Source organism: Colletotrichum phormii (assembly GCF_030913505.1).
Source record: "Colletotrichum phormii strain CBS 102054 chromosome Unknown BDP81scaffold_9, whole genome shotgun sequence".
Lineage (NCBI taxonomy): Eukaryota > Fungi > Ascomycota > Sordariomycetes > Glomerellales > Glomerellaceae > Colletotrichum > Colletotrichum phormii.
In genome coordinates, this window is record NW_026851451.1 from 93159 (window position 1) to 118129 (window position 24971).

Sequence of the window (24971 nt, forward strand, 5' to 3'; positions counted from 1 at the left end):
GCCTCTCACGGAACACCTACACATCTCTCAAATCCCAACAAACATCGGAAACACATTTCTCGTGACACGAATCTCTCTCTCTCCCCCCCCCCCCCCCCCCCCCCTAGATGATCAAATCGCAATCACTTGTCATCTTATCCTTTCCCTGCAATGTCATACCAGGTGAATTACCAGGAAAAGAAAGGGAACAAACGGCCATCCTGCGGCCGCCGCCTACCCCCTCACTCTCGCAAAGGACAACGCCACGATATCTTTAGCCAAAGACATAAAAGGCAATGTGCCCCGACAAGGTCCGGCGGGGCAGACAGGGCAGACAGGACTGCGAACAATGTAAGCAAATGAAATCGCATCCAAACCGGCAATGTGCCGTAGGCAGGTAAAAAAGAAAACGAGACGAACGAAGACAAAAAAAAAAAAAAAACCGCACAGCGGCGTCCGGGCACCTGGAGTCAAGCCATGAAGCCTCCCTACGACTGAGAAAAGACGATAAATAAAGCCTGTCAGCAGATCTAGCGCCTAGCTAACACCCCCTTGTGCGGCGTGTGGCGTGCTGCCCCTCCTCGAATTCCGCGGAATGCCGGGTGAGCAAGCCACGCGCCAGTCCCCAAATCTCTTTCTCTGCCTCGGGGTATCAAGGAACTGCGTTGATGGTACTGGTAGGAGAGACGTAGAACAATAAGATAGTTAGGTATTCGTGCGGAAAACGGCAGAGTGGCAGACGAAGAAGTATCGCAGCCTATTTTCCCCGGATTAAATGGTACACCTCACCAAAGGAAAAACAGACGTCAAATGTCGCAATCGTTTCCCCGGATCGCAAATACTAAAGGGAGATCCATCCGATGATTATGTGTTGCCGTTTAACACCAAAGGTCGGTATCCCACAACGCCAATGCCCCTCGACAAGGCCTTGCGATCCGGGCACCAGCGCAGCGTAGGTTAGACCAGGCGTTTACGCATCTAGGTACGTTTGTCCCAAATGTTTATTTCCCCCCCCCTTCCTCGAGAATTCTGTATCCCGTAGTGGACTGCCGATGTGGGTGTATGTGTCCTCTGCCCGTCCGTACCTCTGGGAATACCTATGCAAAAGCCAAGATCGACTCCTCACCTGACAGCCTCAAACTTTATCAACCCCCCTCCTCCTCTTCCTCACTACTGTGCAGGTAGGTACTCCCCCGCTTCCTCCCATCATAATCTACCACAGCAACAAACCACACATGATCGAAAACAAGATCCAAACAAACAACAGATGAACAAAACTCCCAGGAAAAGCAGAAAAGCCATCCCTCGGCAACACGCGGGCGCGGTACGGTACTCTAGCACGGTAGAACCTGTGTTCCACTGCCTTCCTCCCATATGTGTGTGTGTGTGTGTGTCGCTGTAGATGAACCTCAATCACAGGCCAAATACCTATCCCCATCCCTCAAATGTCCAGATAGTAAGAGTGAATCAATCTTACCCAAATTGCGCACAATGTTTAGCCCGCGCGGGTGTGGCAGTAAAAACCACTCCCTCCCATTGCAAAAAAAACAAAAAACAAAAAACAAAACACAGAGACAATGTAACCCGGTACCTCATCCGTACTGGATACCGGTATCGAAACCAGCAATAACGATACCGGCCACTTTCACATGTCCACGAAAGCGTCCGCAGTCGCAAAAATGCCAAAGCAACAAGACTCTGTACCATACTCCGTACACACGCGCTCTCCAGAAATCCAGCCCATCCTCAATGCGACTTGACTCTCCCTCTTCCTCTCCCCTCCCCTCCCTCATCCCCCCCTGGCGCAGCCCTAGCGTATCCCGCCGTCGCCTTGGGAATCCCCCATGTCAGCAATGGCCGAGCCCATGCGGTCTGTCTACCATTTCTACAGAGTACCTAAACAGATACCTAGGTAGACTGATAGAGAGAGAGAGAGAGAGAGAGAGCGCGAGTCTGCAAAACACCGACAAACGGGTTCTGCTTCCGGCCCCCGGGCTCGTGATGGACCGCAGCTCTAGCGTATCGGCCAGCGGTGGGCGCATGGGCTCGTTCGTCTGCGCTTCCACCCATCATCAGTCAGCAGCAGCAAGTCATCTGCGCCCAGAGGTTTGACTCAGTCTTTGGTCCTCCCGGTCGTGCCAGTCCATTCAAGGCCACGGCCTGCAGTGGGCGTCACAAGGCACATTGAATGAAGAAAGAAAGGATTGCAAGTGTCACTTTGATAAGACGAATGTTTGATTGAATGGCCAACTTTTATTCATGTTTATGCTAAACTCTTTTGACGATTTTGGTATTTTTTTTTTTGGTTCGTCGCAATGATCTTGCTTTTGTGGTCCATCTGCGCCGACCTTCTCGTGCGCTTTTTGTTTTTCAAACCAGCTTTTTCAACCCCCGTCCTGCCCTTTCGGCCGTTCTCGTGGGATATCTCCACTTTTGGTCTTCCACCACCCCAGTTTTTCTTCTCTCTCCCGTGCCTGGTCATCAGCATGCCCCAGTCAGTGTCAGGTCCTGCTGTTGAAGTCGCCTTCGGGCAATGCCTTCTGTAGATGTGTTTTCCCCTCCTGTTGGTCCTGTCCATAGAGTACAATCCACCTCTCAACTTCCGTACAAAACTTTCAAACAACCATGTAAATGCAGAGACCCAGGCCCATTGATAAAACATGAAGGTGGTATGTTGCGAAAACAAAACAGACCATGGTATCGTATGATGAAGAGACGCCGTGCAAATGTGTGAAAATTAAAATCAGGTCCAGAGGGCCCACCCCGAGGCCCAATGAATGCACCCGTGTCGTATCATGGGATTGACTAGTCCCAACTATGCGCGCCCATGATTAGGGTAATATGATGAATGGCAGAGCCGATGCGATGCCGCCGCGCGCAATGCAGTGTAAAAGCAACTAGAAACAGCTGTGCTCGAGCGGGCTCAAAGGCCACACGCTCGTCGGATATCGTGACAAGTGTGTGGTGTATGTGTGTAGTGCGGTAATGTGGTGTTATATATGGCAATGTGTAGATGGTTTACCATCCCTTGGAGTGGTAGCCTCCAAAGTTGTCCGTGTCCTTGGAGAAGTACTGGGGGTTGACAGGAGCGTCTCCATTCTTGAGGCAGACTTTCTCGGGGTACTGCTTCAGGTTGGCGACGTCGTGGGAGGTGTGACGTCTCTTGAGGACGGCATTGGCGGTAGACGACTTCTGCTGGCGCTCCCAGAGAAGGTTGCGGCGAAGAGACTCGGTCAACTCAGTCGCAAGCATGTTGCGACGGGTAGTTCGGGGAGACAGAGCAGCCTGGAGGTGGCTGTGGCTGGCCGTGGCATGAATAGGCTGGGCAGCCGACCGAGGCACCTCGTTGATGGGCTTCAAAGGAGAAGAGCGATTGCCGCGCTTCATCATGAGAGGGGCATCATCGGAGTCGTTGGGGGAGACGGCCAAGGTGGGAGGAGCCGGGTGGCTGGTGCGCGACCAGGGAAGTGCCGAGGTAGACTGGGAAGCAATGTTGCTAAGCTTAGTAGAACGGTCGTTCTGCTCTGTCACCATGAGTGTGATCAAGGAACGGCGCGAAGTCAAGTTGACCTTGGAGTCGACACGCTGGAAGAAGGTCTTCTCATCAATGCTGGACTTGTTGCTGTCCTCGATGGAGTCTTCCCAGTCGGAGGAATCGTCGTCGTCATCGATGGCGCTCTCATCGACGTAGTCGGTCTCCGAATCGTCGGCAATGGCAGAGTTGTCGTCGTTAATCATACGGGTGGAGACGTGGTCGGCGAAGGAAGTCGTCTTCTTCTGACCGCTGAGCAGGGAGCCGGGCTGGGAGGCGAGGGCACTCTTGAGGGAGCTGTCTTCCTCAGAGGAGCCGCCGACCTGGAACATCTTGCGCTTCTGGACAGGAGCGGGAATAGGTCTCAGGTTCTCGATGCTGTGGCCTTGCTCACTTGAGGAGCAGGACTCGCCAATGGAGAACATGGGCTGCTTCTTTGACAGGATGGGCTTGGCGGCGGGCGACGACTTCGGCTCGGGAATGGCGGCGGGAGAGATAACCTTGGGAGAGGCAGGAATGGCTCTGGGGATCTGGGATGGAGAGAAACCACGGACGACGGTGGTGCGCGAAGTAATTTCGGGTGAGGTCGGCTCTTGGGAGTGCTCTTCTTCCGATGACTTGCAAGGCGACTCGGTTGTGGTAGATCCGGAGTGCTCGTAGACGGGGGAGGCAGGTGCCAAGTCGGGAGTCTCCTTCATAGGAGGCATGTAAGGGGAGGCCATTTGCGGGAGAGGTGCGGACAAGGGCTCGTTCTCCTTGATAATGGAGACGACCATCTTCTCAAAGTCGCCGGAAGTGATGTGGCGTTCTTTGCCACGGCTGCGGTTGCTGGCGCAGGAGTCCTGTCTTTGGATTCTAGGGCGGATCTCGAGGGGTGCGGACAGTGAGGTGAAGTCGACCGCCTCGTCGTCGTTTTCTGAGTCGACACTGCCGGATAGTTGAGGAATATCTTGTATTCTGCTCGTTTGGGGGATCTCTCTGGGCAAGCTGGTGGCGGTAATGGAGGCTTGTTCCTCCTCGGTGCAGCAGAACGTTTCACGGTTCCACAATCGCCAGCTGAGGTTCTCTAACCTGCGGCCCTGTTCAACAGACTCTGCGCACTTGGCAAAGACTGGAGCCGTGTTAGTAGACGCGAGATGCGCGAGCTCCTTGGTAGGAGCAGTAAGGTTTGAGGTGCTTACCAGTCCACATGCTGTAGAGGTTCTGAGGATTTGAGGTGTCGACCTTGTTGATGACATTGGTGTCCACAGTCAGGACGTGCGTATCGAGAGGGTAAGGCATTGCGCCGAGGTAGTCTGCTCGAATTGAGCAGCTGGCGGTAGTCGGTTCCGGGTATATGGTGGTTTTTGAGATTGAAGCAACACCCAGTGTTGAGGGTGTGTTGGATTGGTTTGAGTAGGGCAGATTCGGCACCTGGAGCGAAGCGGGATCGATGTTGTCGAGATCGGCAATTAGGTCGCGGCTCGTGGTTTTGCGGGTGGCGGTCGAAGATGTCGACAGTAGAATGATGGGCACTATGTACGTCGAGAAATGATGTCGCTGAAGTGCTGATGCAGGCGTCGAGGTGCGGAAGGGCGAAGACAGGAATGCTTTAATATGATGGCGTGTACGGGAGGGGAATCCGGAGAATGCTGGCTCTGGATGTGCGGAGAGATGTCGAGTCGAGGGTCGAGATGTGCTTCTGGTGGAGCAATGAAGTAAAAGGAGAAGAGCAGGGTGGAAAGTCTGGGGGAAGACGGACGTTAATAATTATCGTCACCTCGGGCTTGGCTAGAGAGAGTTGAAAGATGTGGATTAGATGGCAGCGGAGTGGGATGCATGTAAGTAAGTATAGGTAGATGTAATGTGTGATGGGCAATGGGAAGAGATGGGGATTGGGGGGGGGGGCCGGACCAGGGGTGTGTGGAAGGGTGTAGAGGACGGGGGGGCGTGGGATATGTTGGCATGGGGGTGAGTCGCGGTGAGTAAGGTATATTGTATTTCCTCGCGCCTCCCTCAGCATGGGACAAGACAAGAGGGGAGGGAGGAGCGAGCAGGGGGCCCCGGCATGGGGCACCACCACCTGGTAAGAGGGAAAAAAGGAAGAAGGAGAGGAGGAAGAAGTGGGTGTGGGTGCTTAGGTGTGGGGGTGTGAGTGAGAATTGGGTGTGGAGAGGTACGTACTGCAAAATAGAGAGAGAGACCTTGGGACCTGAGGCCTTGGGTTGTGACGACGGAAATGTTGAAGCAAAGTGGAGGTACTCGGGTACAGGGCACAAAGTACCGCCGGTCGGTGGCTTTTCTCTTTTCCAGAGGGGCATGACCATCCCAGGGAGCCAGTTCTCAGTTACCAGGTAGGTATTCGTGCGGATATAGCATTCGAAGGATACTCAGGCCCTTTACTGACCTTGCTGCGCAGGTCAATGGCTATCACGCCCATCAGTCTCCGTCTGTCCTCCCAAGGTATGGATAGGATCTTCTGGTCTTCTGCTTGTGACGCTGGGCCTTTTCCCCAGTGAGTGGGTGATTCAGAATCAGGTCTAGAGCAGAAAGAAAGACTCAAGTCAGTCAGTCTTGTCAGTGTGTTCCATCCCAAGCAATGTCAGGGTGTCAGGGGTTCCGAACGTCCCTTTGCGGCGGTATCTCGGTACGTAGCCGAATGTATAGACGCAAGACTCCACGAGACCACAGAACGCAGAAAGAGCGCGGAACAGCAGTACCAGCAGCAGCCAGCAGCAAGACAGTCACGGGTGCGCAAAGAGACCTTCTGGGACGGTCAACGACACAGGGATACGTACAAAGGGCAGCCCAAGGCCCAAAGGGAAGGGGGTCGACGAGGTCCAGAAACTTGTCGTTCGGGGAATTTCGGTACACTGCCTGGACGGGGGAAGGCGTGGTGGCTCCCCCGGAGTTCGAGAGGGAGGGGGTGGGGTGGGGGGCCAGGAACGTGAGCTGTCTTGACTCTTGAGCGTCCTTTCCTGAGGTTCCTAGGATACGTATCTGTCTGTAGGTACTCCGTCCTCTCTGATGTACCTAGAGAGACAGCAGCTCCCTTATTCTCGCCGTGAACCAAGCCTAAAGGGGCATCATAGGGCAATGGCGCTGAACCCCATGCGGCAACCCAACGCGCAATTTTGGGAGCACGGGTGACCCAAGATACTTCCCCTTTTGGAATGGTGTCTCTGACTCAAAGCCAATCCATATTAGGCAGTACTCCAGTCTCCGTTGAGGCGGCAAAACGTCGACGGTCAGCTGTCCGCTCTCCCCCCTCCGTTCCGTCCTCCACGTCTTCCAACTTTTCCCTCCAGGAACGAAAACTTTCAATTGGGGACCTGGGGCCTGGCGTCAGCTTGTTCATCCATTCGGCCCAGGCCCAGCTCAGTCCGTTGAATCCACTTCCTCTCCACGTTCAGCTCCACGGACGCCCTTGCCCACGGGACCGTTTGGGTCATGTGACGGGAGGCTTTTGGCCGTCTTCGTCGCGTCGTCGCGGCGTCGCCATCGCCAGGTCCGTTGGATTGCCGCATTTCTTCCCGTCCGTCCGTCGTCCTATCACCGTCAGCACCTCGGCCATTCCAGACCAGACTACTCCGTATCGACATGCCAATTCATTCTCCATACCGGGTCTCCGTCACGGTTCTGGATCTTGGGGGCACGGAATCTTCGTACGTACGTCGAAAAAGAACGGAGACCTTGCTGTGCGGAATACGGGGTTTCTGTCACCAATCCTCAGTGGCTAAGTCGTCTGGCCGAATATGCGCCGCGCCTCATCTCCACGTTTTCCATTCAAAAGTCTCCATCGGCCTCGTCTCGACCTCCAAAGACTCCTCCACAGGCTCAGGCTCTTCTCCACACCTCACCTCCGTCCGGTCCTCCGTCGCGTTTTTTCCGTCAACCGTCATTCGGTACCTGACCGAATTGCCCGTACACTGCCCAAAGGGGATAAGCCAGTGATCTGCTACCTAAAGAGGACTGGCGCACCTCCTGGATCTACCGTCCTGCCGGCACTGTTCCCCTTCTGGCATCCTCACAGACCGCGACGGCCTAGAACGAATGCAGCCTCGACAGCTCGCTGCCATTTACAGCGATTTCCGTCTGGTCACTGGTCACGAGCCGCCGTGCCTCTTCCCGCCGAAACGGATCGCCGTCCAGCTCCGAACCGTGAAGGCAACGTCCATCAACGCCCTGTCCCTGTCGGTCCCTGTCCAGCTGCTCACCTGCCCTGCGGCCTCGTTGCTCTTCTCCGAACCTGGGGGGAGGAAAAAGACTTGTCCTGCCAGAGGCAAAGGGTGCCTGACTCCAGAGTCCCTGAGAACGGAGGGGGGACAACGCACAAGGAGACCACCAGAAACGCTCGACTCTCGACTAGTTCGCCTGGTTCTACTGTGCCCGTGACTTCGGACCAACCCAAACCGACGCTTTCTCAATCGTTAAGGATACTTCGCGGCTTGCCCATCCTTTCCGTCGGGACGACCGCCAATCGCTTCCCCGGAAACCCCCTTTTGACTCTTGACGTCCACCAACTGGGGCCAAACAGATGCCTGGATTCCGAACGTTCAATTTCCCCAGCATTCGTTGCCGTCCCTGAAGTCCGGATCACGAGTCGCAGGTGTCGCTGCAAATACAGTGCTCCGTTAATTGGATTGCCATGGCATTGTCACCACGGAGAGCGACTTGTCGCAGTTCCTCTTCCACTTTGAGCATCTCCAAACCTACGGATACCACTGCTGCGACACCTTTCGGGACGAAATCCGGCTTGCTTCACGGAAAGACAAGTATAGGCGCAAGATTGAAGGGAGACATCCTTCGGCAACTCGCAGTGCCCGTCTGTGTCCACGGGACTATCTCTCATGGCGGCTGCATAGCCCTCGATAGTGTCGACTTCTCTATAGTGAGTTGGCACCAAGCAGTTTGCTTGGGCCCGGACCCGCGACGGTGACAAGGTCAATTCGTCGTCGCCAAATTTGGTTGCGAACGAATCGGCGACGTACCGTCCTTCAGCGCTGACACGGCGATGTGACATGCTCTGACCCCCTCGCCGGCTTGCGACTTTGCTGCTTGACTGGTTGCGGCAGCGCGTCTGCGCTCGCCCCAAATCGACCCCGTGATGATGTCCATCGTTTAGGTCATCAACAAATCCTGCCGCTTGTCGCCTGTCTGCCGCCCGCCCACGAAGCTCAGCCCTCGTGAGGCGTCAGTAATGACAAGGGACGGCAATAACAACGGTCACTGTCAATGTTGATCGCAAGGAGGCATCCTATCTACAGACATGCACATCAGCCAAGCAGCAACTTGGAACCTGGCATCGATGATGAACTCACCCGCCTTGCTTGCTCATCGCCTCATTACTTACCCCGCGGTTGGTTGCCAGAATGTCATGGGATCCAGTGTTCATCAACTGGCTGACCAGGGGGTCGGGGAGAGCAACAGGCAAATGGGCGCTTTGTGGGCTCTCCCGCGCCCCGGAATGAGTTGTTCTTCTTGCTCACGAGAGACACTTGTGCCAACTCAGAGGTCAAAAGAAGAAGGTCAAGACGTATGCAGTCGGTGTCAGAAGGCATGGTTGAGACTCATCAGTGACGACAAAACAGCGTGCCAGACCTTCGTTGAACCTTCGAGGCTTCTTTGGTTCCTGAACCAGGCGAGACATTCGTTCCCAAACTCTCAAGCCCCGGCATGGGGCAAATGGTCACCAGGCCCCAAAAAGTGCCTCGTCACAGCACCTTGGGGGAACTTTGGGGAGGCTGCAATTGGACCCTTGAAACGTCACATTTCCTCCAATGCAGTTGCTGGAGATTGGCGTTCATCTCACCTCAGATCGTTTTTCTCCCACTGGACCACCAACAAAGCCCTACAATTCAGAGTTTCGGGCTTTCAGGCTTTCAGGCTTTGGTCATGGTCATGGTCCATGTGCTTTACTCATCGCGCAGTGACCGCCGCTAGTTTGGCAACTCACATTCTCAACTCAACGCAAAAGCAACGTTTGTCGTTCGATTGGGACCTTGCTTGACAACAGTTTGGTCAAGTGACGGGTTGCCTCTGGAAGCCCAAGTTAAGCCAACGCCGACAACCCCACGCCTCGTTACCGTGAGGCAAACACTGCAGCCGGGGGGGGGCTGCAGCCACCACTGTCACTCTTTTCCTCTTTTCCCTCACCCTGAAGCCGCGCCACGCCTGGCATCACGGCGACCGTCAGCGCGGGATGCTAGTTCGGTGGGAGCACCCGTCCGTCCGTCACGGTTGGCGGAGCGGCCAGTACCCCTACTCTCCGTGGTCATCTGTCACCCTTGAGCCAAGGTGACTGGAGGATATTGGCTTGCCTATCTTGCTGTATCCTTGAAGGTTGAAGCCCGACGTACACGGCACTTTGATACGGGGGTTTCGGCGCCATCGTCGATGGGGAGCTCCGCCCTCGTCAAGCCCAAATTGACAATGGCAGAGTAAAAGAATATCTACCAGGGGCACTTGTCGTGAGCGCCGTCAGCTTGGTGTTCGCTTCGCAGAAAACGGTCTCCGGGGGACCACGATATCGCTTCCGCGACCATCTAACAGTCCCGAGGGCGCGGTAATGTGGTAATCATACGTCGTGTGGAGCTAACGGGAAATGGACAGGCCCTATCATCCTGCTCCAACTTCCCCCGACAACGGACAGGGAGACAAGACGGAGCCCGCGAGTAACATGATCGTGAGAAGACGCGAACATGGTGACGATCATACGAGGCAGGAGAAGGAAAAAAAAAAAAAAAAAAGCGTTGTCCTGGCCCTGCAGAGATGCGGATATCGCTTGCGAATATGATGATATGCGACACGAAGCCAACGGCGCCGTTTGAGCTTTTTCGAGGAAGAATCAACTCGATCCTTCCCAAACTCCCGGATGCCGGTGTGCATGGGTTCTAAGATGAAGACCACGGCCCAAGCCATACTCGAACTGGGTACCCGGTGAGCATTCAATCGACCGATGGCGCGACAAACAATTGTCGGTCCCGACTCCCAAGTTGCGCCTCGAGCCGGGGGCATACGAATAGTGTACGAAATAGACATGGCCAAAAAGATGAGACGGGCTTGGTTCCAACAACCCGGATTGTCGGTATCGTGGGATTGTCAGGAGTGTCGTTAAACTGACTGTTGGTTTTCCCCCCTCGGCTACGATTACAAGCCATGGCGTTGCGAGTGTGCGACAGGCCAACGGTGATGGGTGAAGACCGATATCCCATGGCCCATGCCATCATTCACACGAGGACGGGGCATTCACCTGAAGTTGACCTCGGCCGGGGTGGAGAGGGGGGAAGCGGCCCGGTTCTGGAAGACCAACTGATGCATCCCAATCAAATTGACTTTGCTACACCTGGCCACCGGTAGAGGGATTGGGAAGGCGATAAATCACACAAAAATCCCAAGAACCGGGGACAGCGCAGACCTCTCCTCCACTCATGCTCCACTGCTCTTGTGGTTGGTTGGGCGCAACAGAGAGGAGAAAAAATGGTACGCCTCCTCACCTCGGCCTGGCTCGCGGTACTTCTTCGCTTCGCCGCACACAAACCCAGGTCCGCCAAGGTGGGGAGAAGCCTGTGAAGGTGAAGAGGTGTGGGAGTTGGAGATTGGAGATTGGAGAGGGGGGGGGGGGGGGGGAACTGCATGGTTTCTCGAGCAAACGGGTCCAACAGCCATCTCCAACAACGACAATTACGACATGGTCCCCTCTGACTCTCTCTTCTCTCTCAAAGGTTCCCAGGGGACTGGACGACGACACCCATGATGAGACGAAAAGGGCCGGGTCCCCGGTTCACTTGACTTTTGACCTCACATATCTGATTATTATTATTATTTTGCTCTCTCTCTCTCTCTCTCTCTCTCTCTCTCTCTCTCTCTCTCTGCTGGTCACTGTTTGCGCACGCCTTGTCGGCTACAGCGAAATGATACGTCGCATCGGCCGAGAGATCTGGAGCATAGAGTTTGTGCCTAGTGATCCCTACGGCGCCTCGGCCCTCAGCTCTGGTAGAGATGGGTGGTAAGTACTCCGTAACAGTGACTGATAATATCATCGCCAGCCTGCGGATACAAGTACGTAAGGGGGGACTGTTGGTGGTGTTTACACTCGAAAAAATGGCAGAGAACGGAATACCTACGGATAGGTGTGTGTGCCTCTTCCATCCAAGACGCGATGCAGGGGGTTGTCAATCGGGCTTCCACAACGGGAAAGCAATGTGGGGGGGGGGGGGGGGGGGGAGGGAGCGTAGGTTCTCGGTAGGTCGGCGGCGGACGGGGCCGCTTCCGGCGCGCTGGGCCCCGAACTCTCTGACAGTGAAGCACCAGGAAGGAATTGCGGAATTTCCTAGGCCGCCCGCGGCCGGGTCAGCTGGTGATGTCCGAAAACGCAAAGACTTTGGGAGCTCCGTCTTTGGCGCGGTGTAAGTACGAAGTACCATTAGTTTTCGCCAAGGTGAAGCTGGCTCGAATTGCGCAACCATCGTGCTTAGGATGCGCGGGATGCATTTACCGAATTTCTTGGGATAATTAGGTGATGTGAGTCGACTATCGCGCGGTTCGACGGCGTTCAAACATCACGATCTATTTCTTGGGAATCTTTGGTGCGTTTGCGTGTTCGTTTGTTTGGCATGTATACGGATAGAGTCCGCTTCTCCTGAGACTTCATCTTGTCCTGCTTGTTGCGTTCAGATATTTCCTGGGGCTTGATGAAGATTGCAAGCATATATTCCATCGTCTACACTACTTGACGTGGCTGAAGGCGGCGGTCAGATGCGCAAAAATTGAAGTGCAAGATGGAAAAGCCCAGCGGCGGCTCGCGGGCCGGCGACTCTTCCGTCCGAAAAGGGATGGGTGACCGACCCCCACGCGCGCAGTTTGACAAAGTTCTCTCCCTCCCAAGTTGCAGACGTGCAAACTGCCCTCCGGCTCCGGGGCGGCCACCCCCCACGTGCGCAACAGGCTTGGTACGGATACCTAGGAGCCATATGGCATTGGTACCAGAGGCTGCACACCAACTTCTTTTGGGACCCTTGGTGTCGGGTGTGGGTGGTTTGAATGTAACCACACGGGCATGGCTAAAGTCCCCCCCTCGCCCATTTTATTGTAAGAGGTTTTGCAAACAGGCGCGGACACACACACACACACACACGCATGCAGACCTATCGGAGAGGTAATCTGGGCGGTGTACGGATACGGTGTAGGGAGATGCTACGTGACGGCGTAGAGGCTTGGAGGATCTTATCGTGAGCCATGGAGATTAGAGGGGGGGGGGGCTTCTTTGCTTCCTTCGAGAAGGGTTTCCGGCTTGGTGAGTGTTGGGTTGTGTGGGGCGAGGACGAGGGTGAGGGTGTTGATGAGTTGAAGCCGGAGATGCGAAAATCTAAAGGGCAAGGGGATGGATGTATCATGGAATGGTGAGATATTTCCAGCATCGAGTAGTTCTGCACGTGGGGGGAGAGTTCCGTAACTCGATCCTCCTTGATAAGTGCCGCGCTCGTTCTTTTTACTATTATTTGTTGATTTACTTTGCTCTCTCATGGAGTGAGGTGGGATATCATGTTCACGGTATCCCGTGTTTCATGCAATAGTCCAAGCTACGGGGTGTGCGGGTCCACTAGGCTCTTCTCGACACCGAGGGAACATTCATAGGTTTGGTATGTACGGATACTAATCGCTTGGGAAACGGGGGAGCTGATATCGCCATGGCCGCGATTATGTCGATGCCTCTTGGGGGGTCTACCGTAAGGTAAGGGGAGTTTGGTGTAGTTGAGATGCTGTGCCTGAGCGGCGTGTTACCTTGCGTACCAGTCGTGGTCCACTGAGGGCGGGTGAGGAAAACACGTGGGGATGGTGATTTGCCGTGTTGTTATCATTTACAAAACGGTATCAGACTTTGTTTCTCTTTCATCGATCGGTAATTTTCTCTCTTTCTCTTTGCGTGATCTTGCTAGTCACATTCACTTGATACGTACATGTAATGAGGCATGTTCATTAATAAGGCGGATACCGGCCGATTTGGAGATTCCGACTATCCTTGAACTGGCGTTTGGCGCGGAGGAAAAATTCAAAACCATGAGTTGTTCTATCACAACTCAGAAGATGATATTGTCTTGCCAGCATTTTTAAACTTTGAAAGGGTTAAAAATCATGATAAATCTGGAAACCAGTTTCAGAGGATGCATGCAAAGCTGAAAGGGAACACTATCCGTACAGATGCATTCACGTCGTCAAACCGTTAATGGATGAGGCCCCCGACGATCCGGGGTTGCTTTGGCACTTCACCGACGATCTTTCAGCAGAGGTTGAAGACCCCCCCCCCCCCGTCTGGCGGTTTGGCGCGCAGGGAGAACGGGAGGAGGAAAAGCGGCGGCGGCGGCGGCGGCATCGGTAACGGCAACGGCGTATGATGTTGCATTTTGAAGTGACGATCTTTACGCATTCTTTTCGTTGTGATTTAATGACGGCCCCGACGGGAGAAGCTTAATGACTAGTAGACTCTTTGCGCAGTACACTATGGATAGAGTGACAGATTGATAGAGCAATAGAGTTGATGATTGCGTAGGTACGTTCACGGTTCGTTCCGCCCTTCCCCCCTCCCGCTGTCAGATTTTGTTTCGGGAATGCTCAGCTGACCTTCCATCTCGTCATTTGTGATGGCGAGTCGCGCGGGACAGGCCTGAGTTCTTTCTCCACCCGCGGAGAGACTGGCGAGCTTCCCCGGAAGACAAGGGGGGGGCTTTGGCTTTCTCATCTTGGGATCGTCTTTGCGGTTTGTGTGGGATGTCATTGGAGGAAGTGGTTATTTTGAGAGAGGAGTTTGGATGGGGGGTTTGGAGCATTCATTACTTGAGGGGGGAAAACTCCAAACGGCGAACGGTTTTTTCTTGGGGGCATTGAGCAGGGCAGGCGTGGGCATGGGTAAAATTCGATGAGATGCAGCTGGGTCCGTGTCCGCGGTACGGACGTTATGCGCGTGTGCGCGTGTGCGCGTGACGGCAGACCAGGATGAGTGCAAGTTGTTGTGTAGGAGTGTGTATTTTCTTATTTCAGTAAACCGTTCTTCTGGGGTTGCGACGGTGGAAGTTCTGTGTGAGTGGTGTGGGAGGGAGTCGTTGATTCGAGAATGGCTTCACGCTGCTACGTCTAAGTCTGCGGTTTGTGGATAGTCCCCAGTAGCTGTCCGACAGCCGATAGGGTTGAAACCCTCTCGATTAACAGACAAGACATGCGAAGTCTTGTTTGGAGGGTTTTCTAGATTGGCGCAGGTGACGTTGCTATTCACTGCATGTCCGGTCGAAGCGCACGCTCAAACCAGTTCCAGAACTTCCAGCCATGTTTGTTTGCTTTTTTATCAGACAACTGCCACGCTGGAGGAAAAGCCAAGACATGGGGGAACAGGGGAGTCTGATCAGCGGGAGTAGGCTTCATTGTCCCGGTTGGATATCGTTTGGATTGATTGTCATTCAGACGGTTGACAAACAATAGTCGACAGCATTTCTGAATACCATTGATCGGGAAATGTTACAGGCGAATCGGTGGTGTTGGTTCTTCATGGCAATAGATCGCGGCTTGATGCAGCTATAGCCTGGCCAATCCTGGATACGGATGGCTCAACGGGCAATTCTACGGACGTAATGTACAATACTCTGAATAGGGCAACTTGAACAGCTGAAATCGGCATTACACTTTTCTTGCCCCTGAATTTGAAAGCTGAAGCCTGATGGTATTCGTTCCCGCCAGTCCGGGGGGTAGCGGTGAGGGCGCATGCATGCCTATTTCTATATCACGATCTATTGAGATCCAATGCAATCTTCTCGACACGATACGATACGATACGATACGATACGATACGATACGATACGATACGATACGATACGATATTCTATGCAAGGTTTGACCTGCACGGTACATGTAGGCAGGGGAGACAAAGTTACAGATTCTATCCGTACCTCCATACAGTAGTGGCGGAAGATCGAAGCCGGCGCGCGCGCAGGACGTTTTTCCTGCAGCAGCGGGAACCGGGGACGAAGTAAGGGGACGGACGGGGGCGCGCGTCAACGTCCGGCGGCAGGCAGGCAAGCGGGCGGACGGACATTTTGAGGATATGACGCGCGGGTCGCAGAGACGGCCACGCCGGCGTCCGCCATGGCGGGGAGCGGTGTAAGTTGCAGATTTTGCTTTGCTTTTTTCAACACCAACGGTATGTTTCGCGGCTTTGCGGCTTAAGAGCTCCCCGCAACGTTGTGGAAGCCCAATATGTCACTGAACTGAGATATCTGTCACCGGACCCAAGCCCAATGTCTCTGATGTGCGGGCGGCGAGACGGAGGGGAAGAGGGTAAGGAGAAGGCCGATATTGACCGGATGGCGGCGGGCTTCACTCCTCCGCAGCCTCTGCTTGATTCATGTTCAGCCGACGAAAAAGCAAAAGAAACTAGCCATCTACGGGAGGGCTGATATGCGCAACGCCCGCCCGCCCGCCCGCCCGCCACGGCTTCACTCGCCCCCCCCCAGAGTCAGGCAGGCAGGCAGGCAAGGCGGGAAATCCAAGTCCTGTCTTGTGTAACTCGGCCTTCCCCCCTCTCGCGTCAGAGTTGTGGCGTCTGGATTAGGAATGAACGGTTGGATGGCGAATGTGCCTGATGATCAGCATGACTAGAATTTCAGGACACAGAAACAGAGATTTTTGTTTGCTTTTTTTTTGTTTTGTTTTTTTGGACTGTCGTGAGTGTCTTGCACTTTGTAGCTGACTCTGGGGTTGTGAGTCTAAACGTGGCACTGGGGCTTCTTCTTCCTTCCGGCCTTTGGCGCGGCGGGTCCTTAAGGATCTGCGGCCCGGAGTCTTGTTCCGGCCTATCACGCCTCCGGAGAGGCTTGTACACGTAAAGAAAGCAGTCGAGCTAGCACAGAGAAGTCTACATGTACAGTTGACACCTGTCATCGAGGTTGAATCGTCGAAAGCTAAGGGAATATCGCCGTGATCGTGATTGTCGGCGAGCTTGGCCAACCCGCAAGCCACCAAACTTTAGAATTTCATGAACCCTTGCTTGATAGGCGCCACCCGGCCAATCGCCCGCGGTTGAAAGATAGCAAGGGGCTGTACACCTTTCCCGCCGTTGAGATTTGAATCTGACTCTGGAAGACTTACATCTTGTGACTCGAGACCGAATATCATCATGGCTTGGGGAGGCATGAAAGGGTTTGTTTGGGGAGGTGCAGAGCAGCAGCTGAAATGTCATCGATGGCTCGTGATTCGGCACAATTGCTGGACTTTGTCCCTTCTTCTATCAGTTTTCACCTCTCGAGGGGGGGATTAGTGAACCATAGAGGCGGCACCGCTCAAACTTTGGGCGTTTGCGTCTGGGGGGGGACTAGGTGTCGATAGTCGTCTCAATGATTTGCTTCTCTTGCTGTATTGCACCGTGTGCTGAGTCTTCTGAGAAGAATCGTTGCCTGCGGCTTAACGCGATGTGTTGGCAACATTGAATCGCAAACACGCCGGGGGGGGGGCTGGAGTTTGAGGCACACCAACGATGGTTTGTGGCGCTAGTAAGTACGGGGAGATCAGTGTCGCTTCCCGTCCAGGTACATCAAATTGCTGCCGTAAATTCTGGCCAATGATGGAATGTCTATTGAGCTATGTCAATGGTTGTCACACCTGTCGCTTCAGTAATTCTCATCATGGCAAAAGTCTCTCTCATCCTGAGGGATGTATCCATATCCTAGGTAGCAAACTGACATGGAAGACTCGTCAACGTTCGTGGCGAAAGGTCTGATAACTTTGCCTGCCGCGATCACGTAGACGCTTGTGCCATGGGGATGTAGACTTTGAGAGACTGCCAGATTGGCGAGGCACCAGTTCTTGGAAACGGATCTTGGCGTGGCCACGGCGTCACGGCGTTCATCGATGATGCAAATAGTTGGGGTAGTACAAGAATACCGAGTGGTTCCCGAGCTGATGATCTGCAGGCTGGTGGTAGCTTGAACATGTACGTCTGTTTGCCCGCATTCCTGTAAGGTACAGCGATTCATTGCATCAACAATGGCAAAGTGTCAAACGTCAATAGACACAGATCGAGAAGCCTCATGAATGCCACATGTGTCATTGTCGTGATACTATAACGTCAATCGAATATCACGGGTTCACCGACAGGAATTTGGTTGACTAAAATGAAAATGAAAAAAAAAAACCAAAAAAAAAAAAAAAAAACCCCCCCCGGAGACTAAATATTGTTTTATTTATTCTGTGTCACAAGACAAATCATTAGTCTGAGTCTATTTTTATTGAATATTTGAAAATAATCCATCTGTCAAATAATCCAAGCTGAGAATGTTGACCACATAATAAGCATGAACACGAATCTCACCTAGTGACCCCCTGAGGGGCGTGTAAAGTGAGATGAGACGAACATGGGCAAAAAAGGTTGCAAAAAAAAGCACGCACGCACGGTACTGGCTGAACGGAGTGGCATGGCCAAACATTTCTTCTTCTTCCTTTTTAGCTAGTAAAGTCTCCCAGCCCAAGCATCCGCGCATTTCTCACCCACTCATCCGGACCTCCTTCACCTCGGCCGGAACGCTTCCCCGGACGGGAAGGCCTGCCAGGGCGTGGCAGGCCTGGCGAAGCGGCACACACGCGCGCCAGACACATACGCACACCACCACCACACACATTGAATCTGTCTTTTTGAGACAAGCTTGAGGTCACATTCGGCCGGAAGAGACATGAACAATCTCCTCTCTACCTATTTCCTCCCCGCCCTCATTCGCAAGGGTTCTCTGTCAGGTTTGCCTTGGAGGGTAGTGTCAGGAACGCCTCTTGCGTCGTTGGGAAGGGATATTTCGTATTTTGGCAGTTTGGGGAGGGGTGGTGGTGGTGGTGGGAGAAGGGTGGGAGAGGTATTTTGGCCGTTCTAGATTCGGCCGGCTGCCTATGCGCCGGCAGCATCTATGCAAATCTCTTCGTCGACCCCTACGGATGGATACCCACGATTTACAGACTCTGTTACCGATGTTCCCGCGATGCGCGAGGGTACCGATGGACGCCGTGGATCTGGTCAGCTGTCGTTTGTCACATTTTGAAGAGGTTTTTAGTAGTTTTTTTTTTTTTTTTGCGGCTACCATATTTCCAGGCAAACCCTTGAATAGTAATACAAAAACAAAATCGACAACACCTAGACCGCGGGACTCGGGGTATCCACGCCTGAGATGGAGGGGTAAAGAAGGTTCATCGCCTGCCGGGTCGAAAGGAGTCAGACAGAACTACGGATACCTACGCTAGACTCATTCGCAAGCTGAACCGGCAAGGGGACACTGAGAATGCATAAAATAGCTAGCGACGTCTGATTCCCCACTATCGAGACATCTCCCAAGGGCGACGATCCGGATGCCTTGTTGTTTGGGGATTCTCATCGAACGGGAGGGCACCCTAGAACATTTACATGTGGTGTTGATGCTCTCCTCTAGCCAGTAGAATCCCGTCGCTGAATCCGACGGACGTTGATTCCGTAGGCTGGTATGACGGAGGGGGTAAAAGAGAGACACGGGCGTTGTCTCTGCCTTCGAGACAACGAGGATCTGGAAGTCTGCGATGGGAAAGCCGCGGGGGAGAGACCGAGAGACTAGACTCGCAATAACCCCTGTCACCTTCACTCAAGCGCTGGCCACACGCTCGCGGCCTTCAGGCACCTCCGGATATCTGAGGTGTGTTTGTCACGCTAGATGCTCGAGTTCAGAGCATCGAATATCCCAAAGTTTCCGATTACTGCCCGGCCTTTCCTGCCATCGCATCGCGCGCATACTCACACGCGGCTTTTGGGCTGTCAGCATTGGTGCAGTGCGACCTGTCATGTTTTGAAAAAAAGAAAGAAAGAAAAATCTCTTCATATCGGCTTCTGTCATGCGCGCCCACGGCGCCGCAGCAGATGACAAGCGAAAGGAAGGTCTAGACGGGGGTAATAGACCGGCGGTCTTCGCAGGCAGCCTCGTCTACGCCGTACACTGAAAGTCTCCAAACAAAAGGGTCTCTGTAGCGCACCAACCACGGCGGACCTTGACGGAGGGGGCCCAAGCACGCAAGAAAGGCACCGGCGCGTCGTTCGGTCGCGGGGCATCGCCCGGGAGCGCAACGGGACCCTGTTCATGACAGGGACACGGCGGCCGAGTCGGTGGTGAGACCGAATCAGGAAAGTGTATTCGCAGGAGAGAAGGGAGAAAAGGCGTGATGTCGCCCTGCCCGTGCTTGCTACAGGCGCGGTGGGCATGTCCAGCCTGACAGAAGAGAAGACCGGCCATTCTGGCCTCGTCTATTCGGGGGTCCGGCAACTGCTTTGCGATGCGGGCGAGGCCAGCATTCCTGTCCGTGTCTCTTGCACCGTTCTGCTCCCTTTCTTCTCCAGAGTATCGGTCCTCCACTCATCGGGTTGATACGCCGTCTTGTATCCTCGGCGTTTGCTCAAAGACCCTCTGGCTGCTTCTAGACGTCCCAAAAAGCCTAGCTTCGTATCGCGCCCCTATCCACTTCCCCTCCGTGTATTTGAGAACCACGAGAATGTTTTGGTCGACATCTGCGGATAGCACGGAATATCAGAGCGTGAGTCGAGGCATCGTGAGTGTGCAGGACATTCTCCAATTCGTTACCCTCCCACCTCCGTGAACGCGCAATTATCGGGTAGCGCTGCCACATGTCCGCCCATTCACGTGATACAGTGATACCAGTACATAAACCCATTGATTCTGGAGAAACTGCCGAGCAGCCCAGAAAACGACCGTTGTGTCCCCGGACGGAGGATCGGATTCTTGCACGATGGTGGCAAAAACCCGCTTACCCCCAGCCCCCCTCTCGTGCTCCTCTGGACCCCGCGACTGTCATCTCGAGCGAGGCAACGAGGCTGTCAATGGTCCGGATCTTCGTCTTTACTGGGACTGATGAACAGAGGGGGGATCTCTCACCGGCCCACGGGGACTACGTGAGAAAGGCTCCGGCAGACGACCCCGGTCCACTCTGAATGAGCGATTTCCATCAAATCCGGTAATCATCTTCAGGTATCTTGGTGGGCAACAAGTGATGTGCGCGGTCTCTCAGATCGCATGTCCATTTTCCGGGGACAAACTTGCACAAGGCGCATGATCAGCGGTGGTCCCTGAATGGGACGGCGATGAGCGTGGAGAGATCGTCTGCGGAGGATCAGTTGGGGGGTCCTCCTCGGAAGAAGGTCAGATTTTGGAGGTGAAGCGAGACCTTGAACATTCACGTCGTGACGTCTAACCTCGAGAAAGCGATGGCGCCGGCGAGTGGTCTAGATGTTCGACCGAAAGGAAAGGCATGGCCCATTCACAATCACCAACCCTCCTGAGGAAATCATCCTCCGGCCCTTTCACCTGAGCCGGTGGTCCATTTGGCGCCGGCCGGGCGCGGCGGCCCCGGCAGGTCACCAGCGTGACACTCTGCAGACTGCAGCCCTGTTGCTCAAAATCATGCGGCAGAAGAGGAATCCTCCACCAGTCGGCACCCGTGGCTACATGGCTCGGGTACATTTGTCTGGCCACATGGCTTCGCCCGTTTCCCTCCAGGAGAGTCCAGCCGCCTGTTGGTTGTCACCACGCTATCCTCTGCGCTACCCAACCTTCAGAAGAGACGTTCGATGCAAGAAGGGTCCTGACTTGGTCCCGGGATGTTTTGTTGCCCTGACCGACACTCTTCTTTGACAGGACTGGAACCTTTTCCACGATATCCCGCACCGGGGTGCTGTAGTGGTGTAGATGATAGACTGTCCTAGGTCTAATTCAATCTTGAGGTTTCCATCGTCCGTCCAACCTGGCTTGCTAGGCTAGTCTTTGGAAGACTCCACAGGCTCTTCTGGCTTGCCTTCTTCGAGACAATATCCAACACGAACTGCAGAGCTCACGCCCCGACCCCACCAGTGATCTGATCACATCGCATCCTCCCATAAGGTTCGTTACGGTTGTCCAGCTATGGAGACGGGAAGTGAGGGGGGGGGGGCGGGGGGGAGGCATCGGCAGCACGAGCCAAATTGGCCATTCGTCGCATATTCAAACTCCAACGTGTACCGCAAAAAGCGGAGATTGCCGCGGAGTATCTCCTCCAGGCCTTTGTCCCCCTCGTGGCAGCCCAACGAGCCATGGAGCTCCACGACGTCTTGACGCCTGAAGGGGGGGAGACCAGAGCGAATTTTTTTCGTCGCTTGCCCCCGAGCAAACCCGAGCGAGGTGGGACCTGGTCATCACGAGAGGAACCGCTCCCTGGCGGCGGGGATAGCAGGTCCCTGCAGACCGAAGTGATTCCAGCCTTTGAGAGGAGGCTTATTACGCAAACAAACCCCTAGGGCTGTCACGGTCCCATGTCAAAGTATCTTCTCCTCTTTGTTGCGCCTGGAGACACGAGACGAGCGACATGGGGGAATATCAAACGGGACAAAGTCAGGATTCGAGGAAGAGGGGGAGAAACGGGCAACTTTGGCATTTTCTTCACAATAGTGGATTTGTCTCTGATGCCAGGAGAAGGAGGATGAGGAGATCCTAGGACCTTTTTTCCTTTTTTTTTTTTTTTCCTTTTCTCTTTCGGGGCCCGCTCCGTTAGACATCACCACCGCAGTCGCACCGAGTTCCATTTTGTCTAGTGTAGCCTATCCACATTGCCGGGACTCTCTGTCACATACTCCTTGGCCCACGAATGGGACGATTGCCCGCCACAGAGGAGTCGAGGGGGTGTGGTGATTCTTCAGGTAAAGTCACGATGCTCTGCAAACTTTCTGCGTCCAAGAATTCCGACGAGAGGGGTCAGGTTACTAGAGCCCACCTGGCCCAGCAAAAAGACAAGATGCCAGATGGCGTCCGCCAGGCTGCATCGTGACACGGAGGGCGGAGTATCAGACCCCGTTTCTTGGAGTCGTGGAGGGAGAGAAGGGGGGGAGGGGGGGTGGTTGATGGTGTATGGCGGGCATAGTGGCATACCATGGAAAGCGCTTCGGAACACCCATCCGTAAAGTTGTCACGGACGAGGTCGCATTCGCGTTGTAACCATTCACAGACCAAGGAAATCCTCGATTCGCCAATTCTCCGACTGACGTCTTCTTTAGCGAATTCTCTTGCGTTCCGTTTCTGGTACGACTCAACACTTTTTGCACCTCATCCCACTTCCGAACCAAGAAACTGGAACCGTCGCAAAGATGGTTTTGCCAACTTTGGCCCTTGGATTGTAAGAGTGTAGACCCTGATTTTGGTTACCATCACCATCCCAGGAAGAAACAACTTTTTGATCACCTAGTTCTTACGTACTATTACAATCACCTTGCCGTAATAGGAGATTTCGGAAAGAAAAAAAATCAGGATGCACACCACAACCTGAGCACGATTCAGGGTCTGTCCTAGTCCACCGCGCTCCAGTTCTTCTTCTCATCTGATCTCGTTAGCTTTTACGCTCACGTTTTCCATTCGTCCCACCCTACAATGGCCCGCCGGATGAACGTTTTCACATTTCTTGTTTCTCACGCTTCTCACGCGCTCAAACTCGTTTGACTCTGCTTCTGGTCAGAGATGGCGAATCTGAAGCCGATTCCCGAACTAGCTACCCAGCTGGCGCACCATTCGGTGGACAGAATACCGAGTTAGGTCCACAATAGTCGTCGATACTTTGGAGCTGTTGCCAAGCCCCCTCATTCTCTCTCTCTCTCTCTCTCTCCGCATTCTGCGAGGCTTGCCAATACCGTACGTGGGACCTCCACGAAGTTTCCCCGGAATATCGCCTCATGCGGGACATTGAATGGAGATGGTGGCGTTGTCGTCGGTTCGGCTTATGCCCGGCAGTCCAACCTTTCTCGTTGCTTCGTCGGCTTCCTCATTTGCTCGTGAGGCCGGGTTCCAGTAACGAGAAGAGTGGACAGGTGACGACTAAGACCAGGAGTATGGACTATGATACTTTCACCGCAAGCATTGGCAACTTGCAAGATACGGTGAACCAAGAAACGTGATCCTTGAATCCGGGAAACACCAACGTGGGTATCAAAACGGATCGTGGTCAACAGGCTGGAGATGAGACCACGTCCCAGAGAAAACGTTGAAAAAAGAAAAAGAAAAAAAAAGATGAATTTTTTTCTTCTTTTTCTGATTATTATTTTCTTGGTCCCAGATTTGTTTAATCCTCCATCTTATTCCTTCCCTTGTCTCGTAGGCTAGTTGCAGACATTGCTCCGTTGTTTGTTCCCATGACTACAATAATTGCGGGAACAAATCCGTTTGCGTTCGGAAAAGATTCCCTGTAATCTGGGGTCGACGGTTGCAACCCCAGACTTTGCTGTCTTCCATTTCGTTCCAACAGGTTGCGCCCCAAGGGTTCATTCACCCTATGGTGATGCTGTTTCGAATAGACCCCTTGCAACTCATGAAAGACATGTTGAAGAATACTCCCCCTCCTCTTCCGTCCATATACAATTGTAAGGAAAGTGATGGATGGATGGGTGAGAGCGTGGGTGGCATTGATAAGGCAAAGTCAGCCACCGCTTGTCTCCCTACTGTCATTGGACATCGCCCTGCTGAGCCTCTCGATCGCCGTCATTGTGCTGCAGCTCTAGGCTTCAGCATCGCATTGCTGCGACTGAATGGTCTCTTGCTCACCCCAAGTATGGTTCGATGCCTGTGCCGCCCTGCGCATCACCCGAAATATCTCTGCTGAGTTCCCATGTGGGGGGCGGGGCGCTTGTTCTCATAGTCTGAAGCGCTGCCGCGGGGCACACACACACACACACACACACACACACACACACACACCCGCGTCTCCCGTCTCCCTCATGTGTGCTTGTTTGACAGCGCGAGGTTACAATCTACGTTTGGTAACGGAAGAGCTCCTGGAGCGTCTTTCAGACACTATTTCCGTCTTCATGTACTTTCTGTTTTGGGTGTTTTGGGAGCATCGTTTGTTATTTCTGCCCGTTTCTTCTTTGCGACACTGTTCGGTCCAAGATGACTTGAAAATTGGATCACGCGGTATGCAAGGAAAAGCAAGATTGCGTGTGCTGATTGCAAACGGCGCAGTCTGAGAATGAAACCTCGGTGGAAAATGATACTTACACAATAACAAAACTTCTTTGCCGCCTCTGGCCATCCACATTGCCCGTCCAGGTGCTGCTGACCTGCGCCATCGCCATAGTGGCCAAGGAAACGAGTGCCCTATGCGGAAGGTCGGCCAAATTATTGCAAGAACAGAAAAAAAGCATACCTATGCCAAATATCTATTCTCACACCACCAGATCAGATGTGCCTGCTTTCAGCACCTAGCGCCCTTCTTCCCCTCGTACCGCACGCTTGTATCTCTCCAACGGTTGCCGGCAAGGAGCGAAGATTCCCCTCGAAAGGCGGGGGAATCGAAGCGCAAGTGGCACTACCATCGACTCCAGCCAGGCTAATGACTATTTTCTCCGTGATTTTGACTCTGCTGACGCGGGTATGGTGCCAGGACCCTTCACTCGTCGTCGGAGACA

General features: G+C 53.8%; 3 protein-coding genes across 3 annotated transcripts; 2 read left to right on the forward strand and 1 right to left on the reverse strand.

Annotated features, from left to right (window-relative positions):
- Window positions 1-1010: 1010 nt before the first annotated feature.
- On the forward strand, window positions 1011-1471 carry BDP81DRAFT_426371 (uncharacterized protein). The gene has a single exon (XM_060590287.1). The coding sequence runs from the start codon at window positions 1079-1081 to the stop codon at window positions 1379-1381; it is 303 nt and encodes a 100-aa protein (XP_060445584.1). The 5' UTR covers window positions 1011-1078; the 3' UTR covers window positions 1382-1471.
- Window positions 1472-2997: 1526 nt separating this feature from the next.
- On the reverse strand, window positions 2998-4792 carry BDP81DRAFT_318135 (uncharacterized protein; the record flags this gene model as incomplete). The annotated part of the gene is made up of 2 exons (XM_060584332.1): window positions 2998-4622; window positions 4693-4792. The coding sequence occupies 2 exons, from the start codon at window positions 4790-4792 to the stop codon at window positions 2998-3000; spliced, it is 1725 nt and encodes a 574-aa protein (XP_060445585.1).
- Window positions 4793-7672: 2880 nt separating this feature from the next.
- On the forward strand, window positions 7673-9653 carry BDP81DRAFT_426373 (uncharacterized protein). Its single transcript, XM_060590288.1, has 2 exons — window positions 7673-8751; window positions 8812-9653. Exon 2 carries the CDS (start codon window positions 8868-8870, stop codon window positions 9498-9500), a length of 633 nt encoding a protein of 210 aa, XP_060445586.1. The 5' UTR covers window positions 7673-8751; window positions 8812-8867; the 3' UTR covers window positions 9501-9653.
- The last annotated feature ends 15318 nt before the right edge of the window (window positions 9654-24971 follow it).